General features: G+C 34.7%; 1 protein-coding gene across 1 annotated transcript; it reads right to left on the bottom strand.

The window, feature by feature from the left end:
- Positions 1-398: 398 nt before the first annotated feature.
- Positions 399-15553, bottom strand: TBCCD1 (TBCC domain containing 1). The gene is made up of 8 exons (XM_032226007.1): positions 15339-15553; positions 10286-10647; positions 9831-9974; positions 6850-7216; positions 5544-5730; positions 4935-5432; positions 2332-2490; positions 399-794 (listed from the first exon to the last, which is right to left on the bottom strand). Exons 2-7 carry the CDS (start codon positions 10619-10621, stop codon positions 2361-2363), a joined length of 1662 nt encoding a protein of 553 aa, XP_032081898.1. The 5' UTR covers positions 10622-10647; positions 15339-15553; the 3' UTR covers positions 399-794; positions 2332-2360.
- Positions 15554-15580: the final 27 nt, after the last annotated feature.

Here is a 15580-nt window from a genome sequence, read left to right as displayed (position 1 = left end):
AAACTAGGTTATCTAACCTAGAGATTAACTTGCAAATCAACATACTGTTGCCTACATTGCATCACCTCAGAGGTGTCAACTGTGTATTTCCAATATATGCAATTAAAAGGGACAGAAAATAAAAAATCCCTTTATATATAGCTACTTCTGCAGAACTATTTTGGTCTTGCATTTGAAAAAAAATGTAGCAAAACTGGAAAAGTGCAGAAAAAGGCAACCTTGCTTATTTTCTTATAAGAAATATTTAGCACTCATTAACTTGGAAAATGTACAGTTCAATGGGCCTACTTTAAGCCTGAATTCAATCCCTTGCATCCAAGACCCTTTTCCCAAAATATACGGATGGTAATAAGTGTGAGTACATTATTAAATCTGAAAAAAGAAAATGAGGCACAAAATATCATTGTGTCAATTTAATTACATTTCATCCCATAAGTGTTAAACAACCGATATAAAAATATATTTAGAAACATTAATATAAACAATATTTAATTAATAACAAAAAAAAATTACCCAGCAATCAGAGCAGTACCACTATCTTTACATCAGGAAAATAACACCTTTTCCTGCACATTTAAATATGCTAGGAATTTACATTTTTCTCTCAAGTATACAGTGAAGTATTAATAGCAAGATCCTCCGATAAAGATCCAGAGCAATTGATATGAAATATGCAGTAACGTCCATTTCCTTCTTGATAATGCCATTAAGCAAATTCATGTTTCTAAACTTCAGGTTGGCCCCAGTCTATTATGAGGGAAATACTTTTCACTTGGCACAGTGCATCTCCAGAACTATAACAAAACAAATAGATAGTTAAATTGATGAATCAGCAGTCTCATCACATTCCAATCACACGGTAGTAGCAGTTTATTTGATAGTTTCAATCACAAATACCTAACAAACAATAGTAATAGTAGGATGCTGTTTCAGACCCTGGAAAGACTGAGTGGGTTTAGCTTTTGGGGACTTCTGGTTGTAGCACTATGACATCTTTGGTGCTGCTGCATGAGGTTGCGCTGTCCCAAACAGTGCATAATCTGGGAGTTCTCCTGGACTTGTGCAGTCATGCTAACAGGGCCTTTGCACAGCTTCATGTTGTGTGCCAGTTGTATCCGTCCCTGGATTGGATTACTCTGTTCATAATCACTCATTTTCTAATCATTTGCCAACTGGACTACCATAATCTATTCTAGATGGCCCTTGAAGAACATCTGGAAACTTTAGCTAGGGCAGAAAGCAACAGCACAGGCAGTTCTAGAACAGCACATGTTACACCTCTGCTCCATGGGCTATATTTGTTCAGAGTTTTGGCATGGGGCAATTTATCTGGCAATTTACCTCTCCCCAACTACATCTACCCATTCCATCAGATCTCGGAGAGAAGACATAATGCAGGCCCTCTCTATTAGGGAACAACACTTGGCAGCAAGTCTTCTCTGCTGTGGCACCTGCCTTATGGAACATTTTCCCCCTTGAAGTGAGTTTCGCTCCATCCCTGTTAATGTTCCAGAAATCTCTCAAGACCTGGCTTTGCCCTCAGGTCTAGTGGTCACAGATGACAGATGACAACTTCTTAATAGTAGTTTTATATATAAGTTAAACAATAATTGAATGTTAACACTGCAAAGAGACAAAATCCTTAGTCATCAAGATTGCAATAGGCTAAACACAATGATAAAAGAATGATACTAGGACAGTCAATAAACCAGAAATACAGAGTATAATAGATGAGATAACAAAAATTGCTTAAGTAAGTTTTTGCTAAGTTGTACAGTTTGACAGAAAAATGATAGTCGTCTATAGATATATGATAGAAGTAGGCACCAATTAATAAAACAACTATTAGGATGCATTCAACTCTTCTCTCATTCTAAAACAAAAGGGCATTGCAAATCGATGCTTCTGGAGCATTGATGAAAGAATGAGGAGTTGATTAGAAACTCGAGAACCAATTTATTTTAATTCTGAGATGTTCGTATTTAACAGAAAAAGTATAAAAATGTTATATTTAATGTGATGATAATAACATCACACATTTTATTCGATATAAGAAAAAGTAAGCCAGCATTTTAAAAAATCTTGTGGTAATAACATATTTCTAATCAATGTAATCTTTAATTGATAGTTTTTTAAAATCTACAATCACAAATTAGATTACAAAATCTTATAATGCTAAATATAAACTATACTTTGTAGAAGCACATTCCTCACTTGTACCACCATAGCCTAAGTCAACTTTGGACCTAAATTACAGATAAATAATTGTTCATATTATAGTAAAATACAAAGTTTCTATGTGTGCAGTATAAATGTGACCTTTGAACTCACCTGATGATTTGGTTGCTTCAAGGGTTCTCCTATCCTGCTGCCTGTTTAGATCCTGCAGCAGGAAGTACCAAGCTATCAAGCTGTTGACGGCTGCCTGTGTGGACTAGCCATTCATAGAATTTGTTCTCCACTAACATCTGGAAAGTCTTCCTCTGATTCCTGAAACAAGGGAAAGGATTAGCTCTGTGCTGTATACATTTGTGTCCTATCACTTCTTCGGTAAACATACACACTGCCCAAAAAAAATATCATAGGGATTGAATTTATTGTGGTATGGTTGAGATTTTTTATAATATGTAACATTTTGTACGATTTTTATAATATTAAAATAAAAGAGAATCATTTAAACCTATATAAAAACAATCAAGAAAACATTTCAAAAAATGCTTCCGCAAGTTATTGTGCTGTTAATGGTTACAGTGTTGAACTACAAATCAGGAGATTGAAGTTCTAGTCCATGAAATATAAGCCTAACAAATCAGTGTTAATGGAAGATATTCCATTAATTTTTTCATATCTAGTTGCAAAGTCATAAAACTCAAAAATGAATCAGTGTAGAATGGAACAAAATGTTATGGTCAACTTTTTTATTAAGCACTAATAAGCAATATATTCCTACAAAATTGATACAACTAGGTCTGTCCATGATGATAGTTGCTAAGACCACTTATCTTTATTGAAAATTACATGCTTTACTTAGAATGGTAGATCATATAATGTGAGTATACACCAATGTAATGTTTACAAAACAAGTCTGATATTAATTCAATCTAGAAATGAATTATGAATCATAATTCTACGCAAAGATTTATATCACACCTGAACTTTGGATTTCTCTTTGCCTAAGACTTTAGAATATTGCTTGATCTGTTATATAAAGACAGGCTTCCCCAAATTAAATAGAAGTCCATATTGTTTAGTTTGAGTGATGCTTCTTGCTTTAATTTCCTTTCATAATTAACTGATGTTGACAGTGGTTTTAAAGGGTTAAATATAATATAGTTGATATAATTCCACCTTTATATGTGGCACTAATCTAAAGTTACTTTTAAAATTCTTATTCAACTTGTACATCTTCAATTTCTTTTTGTTCCTTTCTTTTTCACTTTTCCTTGCTTGCATTTTTAAAAATATATTACAATAAAATAAATTATTTTGTTTTTATATTCTTTATGGTTACCTTTATATTTTATTATATTTCTTTCCACATTTAATTAGTTTTCCATGAAATTTCATGACATTTGCCTCCTTAGAAATAAGCAGTCAAATAGTTAATATCAAAAACAAAATAATTCATTTTTACAATATTTACACATATTTGGGGGAATAGGCAGAAGCCTAGATTTTTTTTTCATTTTTTCCATCTTTTTCTGGGCCTGGGATGGCGAACCTATGGCACACGTGCCACAGGGGACATGCGGGGCCATTTGTCAGGGCACACGAGGCGTTGCCCTGTCAGCAGGCCAATGCTCATGCGCACGCTGCCCAGCTGACTTCAGCCTTTTTTAAAGCCATTTTTCACCCTCCCTAGGCTCCAGAGCTTTATAGGAGCCTGGGGAGGGCAAAAAGAGCCTCCTCCGCACCTCCCCCCAGAGGCCCTCCGGAGCACAAAAAACCAGCCCTATGGGCAAACCGGAAGTTCAGGAAAGGACTTCCAGTTTGCTCATAGGGTCGGTTTAAGCCCTCCAGACGCTTCAGGGAAGTCTCCTGAAGGTTCCTAAAGACTCCGGAGGGCGGGGGAGGTTGTTTTTGCCTTTCCCAGGCTCCTATAAAACCTTTGGAGCCTGGGAAGGGTGAAAAAAGTATGCAAAAAATGGGGGGGGGGTGCCTCTGTTTGTATGCGCACTGGGGGTCGCGTATTGCATTATGGGTGTGGCACGACCCCCCTGGTCTCCCCCCCTTATGGCACGCAAGCCAAAAAAAGTTCACCATAGCTGTTCTAGGCTTTATATCTCTAATTTAGTACTTAAATTCAATTCATTTTGAACGTGTGTGTGTGTGTGTGTGTGTGTGTGTGTGTGTGTGTAATAAAACAAGTTTTGTTAAAAGTATGGAAAATATAATTTAAATTTATTATTTTTAGAAATTATTTATTCTACTGAGCTACTCTAATTGACCAAAATATTAAAAATATTTATCATTAATAAATTAAAATTAATAGGAATAGCAAAGACAAAAAAATCCACCCTCCAAAAAGCATTACGTGTCTTGATACCTAGTGGTTCATTTCCATTCAGAAGATATCACCATGTGATTGCCTGCACCCTGAAGTATTCAAAAGTTTTCTTTTAAAGTCAAAAGTAAAGTGCTTTGATTGCAAAAGAATTGTTCATCTCCATTTATAATGTGTGAGATATTTTGCTCATTAATTTTCTAAATTTTAATTTGCAGCTAACAAACTGGGTTTACTTGATAGGTGTAAAATTTGTAAAAACATATTAATAAAAGGATCATAGTTGTCTTTGGGACTACAAGTCAAGAGAAAAGAAAAAAACAATATCCACAGAACAAATTTTAATTATTTGCATAAATATTGATGCATTTAATGCTAAAGCCATTACAATGCTTGACTCTGCTTTCCTGGAAAATTAACTATTACTTACTTGGTCAACTCTGCTTTCTTCACCGTTTTCTGCCAGATTCGTATCCTCTGTTCCCGTTGGCTCAGTGCTTTCTGATATACAGATGGCAGACCACCAGGTATTTCTGTTGTGTCTCCCTCCATTTCAAATGGAACAACAAAGGGGTAAAATTCTGAGGGTGGGAGAAGTCTGAATACTTCCCGATCAGAGTTTTCTTTACATACTATCATTGGATTATCCCAATTGTTAGGCACAGTAGCTAGGCCCGTTCTGCCCATGTGATCCTCAAGCATTGGATAATGGGTATGGAGGGGAGCAAAAGTTATTGCTTGGTTACCCAATAATATAAGAGGTCTGGTTGGAGTGAGAACGTGCAAAGTGCAACCAGTCGTAGATGACAGAGATAGGCGATGGCAAACAGCAACAAGTTTGACATTGTCACAACTATGGAGATGTACTACAGTTTGCACTGGGCCAAGGACAAAGGTACTATTCCTGCATTTTTCTATGGTTACAGACCTGAAAGAGAGGAGAAACAGCCAATAATAGAAGACCAAAAACAACAAAATACATTTATACATGTATCTTTTATATCAGGTTGCAAATATTGGCAACTGAAAAATACCTTACCTCAGTGGAGATAGTAAATAGATAAAAGATTCACAGCACCGATGAATCTTCACATGAGTATCTTCTAGGGTAACAGAGCTCTTTGCTAATGTTTGTTTGTAAACCTGGCTCATCACAATCACACGATGAACTGAAGGGACTATGTGAGTATTGCAAGCTATTTTAGCTCGTTTAGTTGTTCCTTCAACTGGAAGAATTATTAAAATATTAGTTTTAAAAATAGTCCTATTGAAGCCAAAAGCTCTCATTTGGCTGTATCTTACTATATTTCCCAAAGAAAGAAAACCCTTCAATATTCACAAATATATTCTAGTCAAGCTGGTTGGAATAATTCAAAAAGCACTTAATTTTCTTGTACAAATGGTTAAGTTTTTATGCAGTATGTCTGATATTTATGTACAGTGCTATGAAATTCTCTTTATAACAAAGGCACGGCTTTCTAAATATTTAAAGAAAAACAAAACAAGTTACATTTCTTTCTGGTATGTTACATACCCCAAGCATCAAGGATTTTTATTATGAAATTAAGTCATAAACTTCATCAATTTATTACCAAATCAAAAGCATTAAAATGTCTACCCTGCATCCTTAAAGTATATTTTCCCTCTTAATGGTGTTATGGAAATATTGAGCAATATTCAGAAAACATGTTACATGACTTAAGGACTTCATATAACTACCTATTCTCAACAAGGAAATATGCAATTGAAGTTAATTATTCACAGCTAATAATTCACTATTCCAGATCCTGTACAACTTTGTAAATCTTATATTTCCCATTTATATTGTCAGGAAGCTGTTAAAATGACTGTATTATGAGTCTCAATTAGGACAGTGTCCAGCAAGAACAATTAAAAAAAACTAGTACTATACTGTCACAACTTATCCAATGATACAATATAAATTTAATTAATGAATTAATAATTAAAAGAGGAAATATGAGTATATAGTATTTAATACAGATTAATGAAGCCCTAATGTAAAATAGGTATGGAGATATTATAAAAGACTCATACTTGATTTTTGAGTCATATGATTTAGCATCCTAGAAACTATCAAAGTTTTTACCAAAATTGAGTTTGTGATTCCTAAGTGGAAATGCTCCAAAACTCCTATATATATTTTAATTGGCATCTTACCTTCATAATAAAAATGTCTAAGTTCCTGAAGTTTATTATTAAAAAACATTTTAAAATTAACTTTGGGGTATAAATTTTAACTAAAATATTGATTAAATCTGGGCAGTCATGATGGAGTCATCCTATCAAGCAGTCAGTAGGAACTTTATGATCAGAAATAATTGTACCTTGCTGCGCCCATGCAAGCTTTCTTCCAGATGTGAGGCAGGCTGTTGCTCCAAATGGGTTCCCAGTCAGACAAGCCCTCAACCATGATTCGAATTTGGCACAGGAGAAGGCTTTGGAAAGTTTCGAGAAGCCACTCTTGGCATGCAATGGCTGCCAAAGTGCAAGTTCATGAAGAGGGTGGACAGTCCTATTTTGATCCACACTTCCTTCAATAAGGAAACTAAGAGCTTGAACAGCTTTGGGGGATAGCAGGCTGTTGTGCATAGAATGAGAGGAGGCACTAAGCTGATCTGGGTCCAGTAACAATTCCAGAAGATCTTGGAGATGGTTTTCAACAAAGTCATGGTGGTAGTTGTCATTCCAATTCTTCAAACCAAGCATAAGGATAAATATTAGAGACAAGAATCAATCCATAAAATCATATGTATATACTGTTCTCTTGGTTTCAGTTTACTGACAATGAGTCTTTATTTATTAGCCCTTGGGCCATATCAAAGTGCAAAGTTCCAGAAACAAACTATTACTAAAATTTGATAAAAGCAATTTAAAAAGGAATTGGCTAAAATACAGTTTAAAATGAAATTGGAATAAAATATGATTTAAAATGAAATTGGAATAAAATGTAGTCTAAAATGAAATTGGAATAGAATACAATAATTTAAGTTACAGATAAAATACGATTAAATCATATTTCAGTGTCACCCCTGCAATCTACCCCAATCAGTCCCACATATGCAGATCTCAACTGAATCATTTTGCTTAAGTACTGTGCTGTGTTAAATATTATTTTCAGATTATGGCCGCACATAAGGTAAGTTGTTTTGATATAGGGATCCCAATCAGTTATTAGTTTGTATATAGACCAAGGTACCTGTCTCTCACCCTCTTGTACAAGCAACAATCAAATTGGATATGAGCCAAGTCTTCTACCTCTGCCGCTGCACAAATGCAGAGATGTTCATTGTAAGGTATAGAATGGAATCTCCCATATCTGACCATTGTGTCGACCTGTTTGAATCTCGTTCATATAAATATCTCCCTTAGATGTTTTTGTAGTTGTAACTTCAAATAGTTGTCTATTCAAAAAGTACGTTTATATTTGCTTAGCTATTTCAAGTTACCCGCATTACTAAGAATAGCTATGTCATTTTGTGTTCTATATCCTTAATTCTTTGGGCAGCTCTTTTTTTTTATTATTCTCCTGTTACGCAAGAGACAGGAAGACCACAGCTTCTGACAAAATTTGTTACTTTGGTGATCCAGGAGATTTGTGATTGTGATTTTATTTGCTCTAGTAGATATAACTTGGGGAGTCTATCAGTCTCCATTTCATTGACTTTGTGCCAGTAGTTACAGTATATGCTAATTTTGGATAGGGCATGAATTGTATGAATTCCCAATTCAGCTCTAACTGCTGCAGCAGACGTTCTTATATCTACACACAAAATACATCTCAAATGCTGGGACTATGTTTGTTCTGGGACTGTGATTGAGTATAGACCCCAAACATCTGCTCCATACAAGAGCATAGGGATAACCTTAGCTTTATATACTTTAATTAATGGGGCCAGGGACCCTGGGTATCTTGGTTTAAGCGATTACGATGTGGGACTAATACTAAGGCTATCATCCACAGAAGCTCATTGGATAATCCTGAGCCAACCATTCTCTCTCACCTTATCCTACATCACACGACTGTTATTGGGGAATAAAATAGAAAGATGCAGCTCTATGTGTGCTATTTTATGTTTTAGGAAAGTCCAGATATAAATTAATAAATGATAAATATAAAGTAAGATATAAGTAAAAACCAGTGATGTGCAGATTACTTGTAAAATCTTTTCTTGTTCATTTGCTAGAAACTATATTAGGCATTTAATATAAAAAGCAGCAGAAAATAGTCTCCAATTTCTTTACATACTTATAATCAATATCAGAATAGGAGAGGCTTCCTCTTACTGTTATTTTAAAAAAGACAAGAAGCTAGCAATTCTGAAGATCCATACATGCTTTGTATACAGGTGTCCTTGACTTATGCTTAGTGACCATTTGAAATTAAAACGGCACTGAAAATAATGACTTATGACCATTTTCACACTTACGACCATTGCAGTATCCCATTGTCAGATGTTCAGAATTCAAACACTTGACAACTGATTCATATTTATGATGGATGCAGTGTCCCACGGTCATGTGGATAACTTTTGTGACCTTCACTGACAAGCAGCCAATGGGGAAGCCAGATTCACTTAACAACTGTGCTGCTAATTTAATAACCAGTGATTCACTTAACAAGTGCAGTAATAAAAGTTGTAAAATGGGACAAAACTCACTTAACAACTGTCTCGTTTGACAACAGAAATTTTTGGCTCAATTGTGGTAGTCAGTCAAGGACTACCTGCACACATAAATGCTACAAAGGAAAATATATAAAGTGGTATTAAGAGATGTGAGATGGTGCTTTAATGAAAGTCCATCAATTTATAGTGCATATTCTATTCTATGCATCACTGTGAAACAGGAAAGGTCTACAGATTTAGCACTGATTGTTATATCATGGTTCATAGTAACTGGGGATAATGAGAGTTGAAAATTCAACATATTCTGAGGGTACTAGGTAGGAGAAGGCTAACCTTGATACAGCTCTCACCATTATCTAAATAGCATATACTTGGTAGCAGTACTGTAGAGTTATACAGTATGCTAAATCAATTTAATTGTACTATTATTTTCTTAAAGTTTTCTTTGAATTTATACATGGATATCAAATATTATTTTATAGGTGTTTATATTATATATAATTCCACTTTTTTTATAAAAACACTTATTTTAATTAATTATTTCAGTATGTAGTGTAAATATATAAAAAAATGGAAGTATACTATAACTTAACAAGCTATTCTTACACTACCTTCAAATAAAAGCATAAAGTATCCTTCTACAGGGAGATATTTTTGGAGGAAAGAGGTTCAAAAAATACCTTAATCTGATTGGTAGATTCTTTTAGCCCACTGTGAGATTTAGGATTTGGCCACTCATCTCCAAGGAAGGATGTCCTCAAAGAAACCTTGTTTAATTGCTGAATATAAAGGAATAGCAGGAACTGAAGAGTATCCACGAATAACTAAGGAAAGATTCAAAAAGAGTTTAAACACAAATAGAATATTTAGTAAGGCTATTTTTCATTCAGAAAATTGTACTTCAGTGGAATAGATGGATAGACATTGCTTAAATTTCAAATAGTCTAAATTATTCTAAAAACAAAACAGTGTTTGATCCACCTACATTAGTGCTTTAGTGCTGCAATGTATACCCGAAAGAAATAAACCATTTTGGTGCAATGACTGAATGGGACGTCAGAACTAACACAAAAAATTATGAGCAATACAAATTTAGATCCCATAAAATTATATAAAAAATACAATTAATTCATACCCGATTCCTTTCCTTCTCTGTCTCTTCCTCAGTTGCGCAGCCAGATATCACTTCAGCCCATTCTAGTCGTTCCTCTGAAGTCTTCTCAACAAGACTGTCAAACGACTCAAAGTAAAGCCATGCCAGCTCTTTCTCTAGTTGCAGTTTTCCACAAGCAATGTGTCGCCACATAGACCAGGTAAGGTATGGATAATAGCCTTGGCCAGAGCGCATTCTGACATAGGTTGACATTTTCCGAAGATAATGCATGCTAAACTTGGAAGGAGGAGGGATTTGCAATGCTCCCACTATGAAAGGCTCCATCTTCACCCACAAACTGACCGAAGGTTTCTCCATTTTGGAAAGGTGCAGAGTTTATATATCTGAATTCAAAAAAGCAGAAATAACACAAAATGCTGTTTTCAGGCCTGTCTCCAATTAAATTATATATGAAAATCAATGAATTTTCCCATATTAACTTCTCCTGATTACCTCATGTTTAAATATTCATATCTTAAGATAGGTAAAGACTTTCACATATGCGCTAGTCGTTCCTGACTCTAGGGGGCGGTGCTCATCTCCGTTTCAAAGCCAAAGAGCCTGCACTATCTGAAGACGTCTCCATGGTCATATGGCCGGCATGACTAAATGCCAAAGGCGCCTTCCCACCAAAGGTGGTCCCTATTTTTCTACTTGCATTTTTATGTGCTTTCGAACTGCTAGGTTGGCAGAAGCTGGGACAAGTAACGGGAGCTCACTCTGTTACACGGCGCTAGGGATTCAAACCGCCGACCTTTCTGATCAACATGCTAAGCGTCTTAGCCACTGAGCCACTGCGTCCCTATTCATATCTTATACATTTCAAATTTTATTCTGGTTTATCCTATTTAAATATTTATTACCAAAATATACACATTAAATTTCACCTTTTATCAGGTCAAGAAAAACTTTTGGAATTCAAGACTGCAGTTTTAAAAAAAGTGGATGATGGAAATCATCAAAATGTTCAGCCCAATTTCCCCTTTTGGATGTGCCCATTAGAGGAAGCATTAAATGTGTAAAACTACTGGAGGTGATGCTTCTTTTATTTCATATCACCATGGAAACCTTTTGCCAAATTTCAGCAGCATAATCTTGAGAAATTCTGGGGGCAGAAGGGCAATGAGCAACCACGGATTGCAAATTATTCAGTCCTATTCTGCATAGAAAGAAAATGAGTAATAGGACATTTAACTTCTGTATTTAATAGACTTGCCAAATAGTGGGTCCTGTATGGCCCTTGTTCATAAGTAATTTTGAACAGCAGCTATATTATAATGGAGCCAGAGCTTAGAACCTGAAGAACAGCTTTGGCTTATTAATCCTTTCTCTCTCATACAAACAATGAAAGATTTTGAACAGTCCTTTTTTACTTATTCACCTCAGCAGTTCATTCAAAGGAAGGAGCAAATGAAGAAAACACTGTTAAAGTTCCCTTTTATAATTATTCATTAAATACAGTAATCTCTTTACCTTCCTTGCTAGAATCATATTCGTCCTAGTAATTTCTCTAGCAATGACCTTGAACTAGAGTTACTTGCAGAAAGTCATGGTAAGAGGTCTGAATCTGGGACTATACAGAAGACAACATTTGGAAGATCAGTCTAAATCAATCCATCAATCATCCAAGAATTTCAAGTTCATTCAATAGTAAAACAAACTATTAATTTAATCAATATGGCCTTACCCTGATTTCTGAGATTTGGGAAACTATTTTATTTTATTTTTTTCTGAAGTTTTCCAGCCTTATTTTAAACACCCTGACTTGGTTTCAATATGTTGCATCCCTTGTAAACTGCCAACAGATAAAAAGCAACACTCTGTCATAACTCACTTCTAGTCTGCTCTTTCAAAGAAAACATTTGTAGAGTGCTTTATTTCTTGTTAAAAGAGCTTCCAAAAAAACTATCACTGATGCTTTAGCCTTTTAGACTTTTCTCTCCCACTTTGCTTTATGTTATTTTTTGAATGCTAACGCAAGAATAATAATAAAAGCAGGCATATCCAAAATTTTAATATAAAAATAGATAATAAAATAATGTTTGTAGATGTTAATATTTCTGAAGATTTTAAATACAGACATATCTCAACTACAGTTTGAATTAAGTGCATTTCAATTAGTGTCAACAAAGATTTAGTGGACTCATGTTAATACAGTTATCATGACATAGGATGTCATTAATTTTAAAAAATTAAGATATAATATTAACAAAATGTAAGATTTGATATTATTTTCATTATCATGGTTTAAGAGGACAGAAGCAGTCATGACCATCTTGGAGGGGAGGGGGGTAAAAGTAAAAAATGATGACACTATGTGATGAAATCATCCATGATCTTATTATTTTGGCATTATTACATTTATTACAAAAGCTACTGAAAGCAGGTAAAATAATCTATTTATGAAATAACCTGTTTTTACTTCAAGTGTGCTTAATTTAACTGCCTATTTATATGGTTTCAAATAAAGGAATTTTATTGACATAAAAAGCTTAGCTTCAGAAATAAAATATACTGTATTGTAGCTTCTGTACTATATAGTATGTAAAGAAGAATGATAGGTGTCTATGGATAACAAGTAGAATTTTCCTGTAAAAAGTCACAGAATGTACATTGAATATAAACCAAGTAAACAATATATTTTTCAGTTAAAGAAATACCATTTCCTCTTGAAAGTAAAAAAAATAACTGTTTCACATTCAGATTTAAAAAGAAGTCTGAAAAGGATGTAAATTATGTCTTATGCCAAATCAGTCTCTCCTATTATTCCTTGATCATTCACAAGTTAAGCATGAAATAAAATAATTAGAGATTTAATGATAGATAGTAATCCTGTGGTTTCTGAATTTATTTTACAAAAGCAATGGACCAAAGTACCAACCTGATGTCAGATCATTCAATGAATTGAATCATTCATTTGTAAATATATAAATTGTATCAATTAAGAACATCAATTATATTGGAAGAATGGTGTATTTATATTTCATATAGTACAGGTGGTCCTCAACTTACAATCATTTAGTGACCATTCGAAGTTACAACGGCACTGAAAAAAGTGATGTATGACCACTTTCACATTCACAACTATTGCAGCACCCCCATGGTCTAATCCAGACGCTTGGCAACTGGCATGTATTTATAACAGTTGCACTGTCCAGGGATCATGTAGTCACCATTTGCAACCCTACCAACCAGCTTCCAAGAAGCAAAATCAATGGTGGAGGCCAGATTTGCTAAACAAAGCATAACTCACCTAAAACCGCAGTGATTCATTTAACAACTGTGGCAAAAAAGGTGATAAAATGGGACACAGCTCACTTAACTACCTTACTTAACAATATAATGTTTGGGCTAAATTGTGGTTATAAGTCCAGGACTATCTCTAATAAGGGAACTTTGTCAATGTTACACAAGTAGTCATCTTACAATGACAACTGAGCCCAAAATAAATATAAAAAATCTATGCATCATATTACATTCTGCCAGAGTAATTCTATAGACACTGCAACTGTTCTGAAGTGGTGATATAGGGCACAAATTAATGGATATGTATCATCTTTGCTGTCAGTGCCCAGATAATCAGAATCCAGTAGTCAGGTCATAATTTTTTAAAGAAATTGGAAAAATCACCCAGTAATATTTTGTAATGAATGTTGTGGTAATTTACTGACTATACAGTATTTCCTAATGTATAGAGATTGGTCTATCTAACTTAACAAATTAATTTAGATGTAATTGTTAAATGTTAATTTTTATGACTGCAAAAACCTGAAAAGTGGTATTTAAAAATACGGGAAACTATCTTTTTAAAACCCTAAGAGCTCAACAGCTTCCAAAAATATTCAGTAAATAATAAATTCAGTTTAATCCAGTCAACATTTATTTGTCTGATAAGCAATAATACATATTTTCTATTTACATGTCATTTTTGAAAGAAAAATTAAATGCAGGTATTTGGTATGTTTGGGGTTTTTTCTCAAGAATTGGGTTTGTGTATGTATATCCTTCTTTTCAAATACATTCTTTGGGATTATTGGTGTTTTTCTTTTTGATTCTATTGTTTTTTGTTCTAGTCGTGTTTGTCTTACAAACTAACAAGAAAAGTAAAACATTTTTATTGGATATTAATCTAATATTTAAAGGCATTCTCAATTGCATATATCAAATATTGATGCAGTTACTGAGGTTTTGTACTGCACTTTTTTGTTATTCAAAAGCCTAGGCAGTCTATCCTGATTCTGCTACTTACTGCTAGTTGCCTTCTGCTACAAATTTGTTCTATTTGCACTTTCCATAGCATTGTGAATGGTCTCATTCTCTAATTAAATAGCTCCTATAAAGGCAGGTGTGATCAAAATTCTTTCTAAACTTTCTTCAAATTTGCCTTGCATTTTGTTGCTCTGTTTTATGGGCAAATGGAAATGTATTCCCTCTATTTCGTTTCTATGTCTTTAAACTACTGTACTAACATTTAGGTCTGGTAAAATTTTATTACATGTCTGCTATTTATACATACTTCACACATATGTATCTATTCAGGAAGCTACCTGCTGTTGAAATTAAGTGCACTGAAGCAAAACTGATACATTGTTTGTTGGTTCAGCACAAAGGATATAGAGTTCTTAAGATGGAAATCATGATGGAGGCTGGGAGGTAAATGAACATGGAACTCTTTTGAGGACTATATTTGGCCTCTTGTGAGTTCCCTTGTAGAGCAGACAAATCTGCAACTTATTTATTCTCCATTCCTTTTTAGAATATGGAGAATAAAAACTAATGACATGCAATAGAGCAGGAGATATGCAACATCTGGTTGGAAGAACCCTTAGGAAAAGAAGATAGTATGAAAGATGCGAACTTTCTTCTTGTTGGACGGTTTTGGCGGGGAAGATTTTTGCAAGAAAAAGAAGAGAAGAGACAGAGCAGCCGCACTTCTGGTACAACTGCTCACAGCATTCCACCACGAAGCGAAAAGAGATGGAGTGACGAAACAAGGAGACCGACACCACCCTCCAGGCGGAGAAAAGGAACTCACCCGCCTCTCTTCGCCGGCGCTTCTCGAACGCCAGCCGCCAAGTCGCTTTCGAATGGCCACGGCCAACTCTTTCCGCACTTGCGCACAACGTCTGACTCACTCGCCAATAAAACCGCTCCCTGGAGAAGGCTTCAAAGGACGTTCTATTATAGAATCACTAGACCAATCGCTATCTCCGTATCTCTCCTGTTCTGGCAAGAATAGGAATGGCAGTTAAAAGGCTAAGAGTTCGCAACAGCGAC

The sequence above is a fragment of the Thamnophis elegans genome, chromosome 10, assembly GCF_009769535.1.
Source record: "Thamnophis elegans isolate rThaEle1 chromosome 10, rThaEle1.pri, whole genome shotgun sequence".
In the NCBI taxonomy this organism is placed as follows: domain Eukaryota; kingdom Metazoa; phylum Chordata; class Lepidosauria; order Squamata; family Colubridae; genus Thamnophis; species Thamnophis elegans.
This window is presented reverse-complemented; position numbering and strand designations above follow the sequence as displayed.

Coding starts and splice junctions, on each gene's coding strand:
- TBCCD1 (XM_032226007.1), bottom strand. CDS start 10,621: ATGGAGAAACCTTCGGTCAGTTTGTGGGTGAAGATGGAGCCTTTCATA. Junction 5,731..6,849: donor GCTTGCATGGGCGCAGCAAG/GTACAATTATTT, acceptor TAATTCTTCCAG/TTGAAGGAACAACTAAACGA. Junction 2,491..4,934: donor AAGAAAGCAGAGTTGACCAA/GTAAGTAATAGT, acceptor CCCTTGTTTCAG/GAATCAGAGGAAGACTTTCC.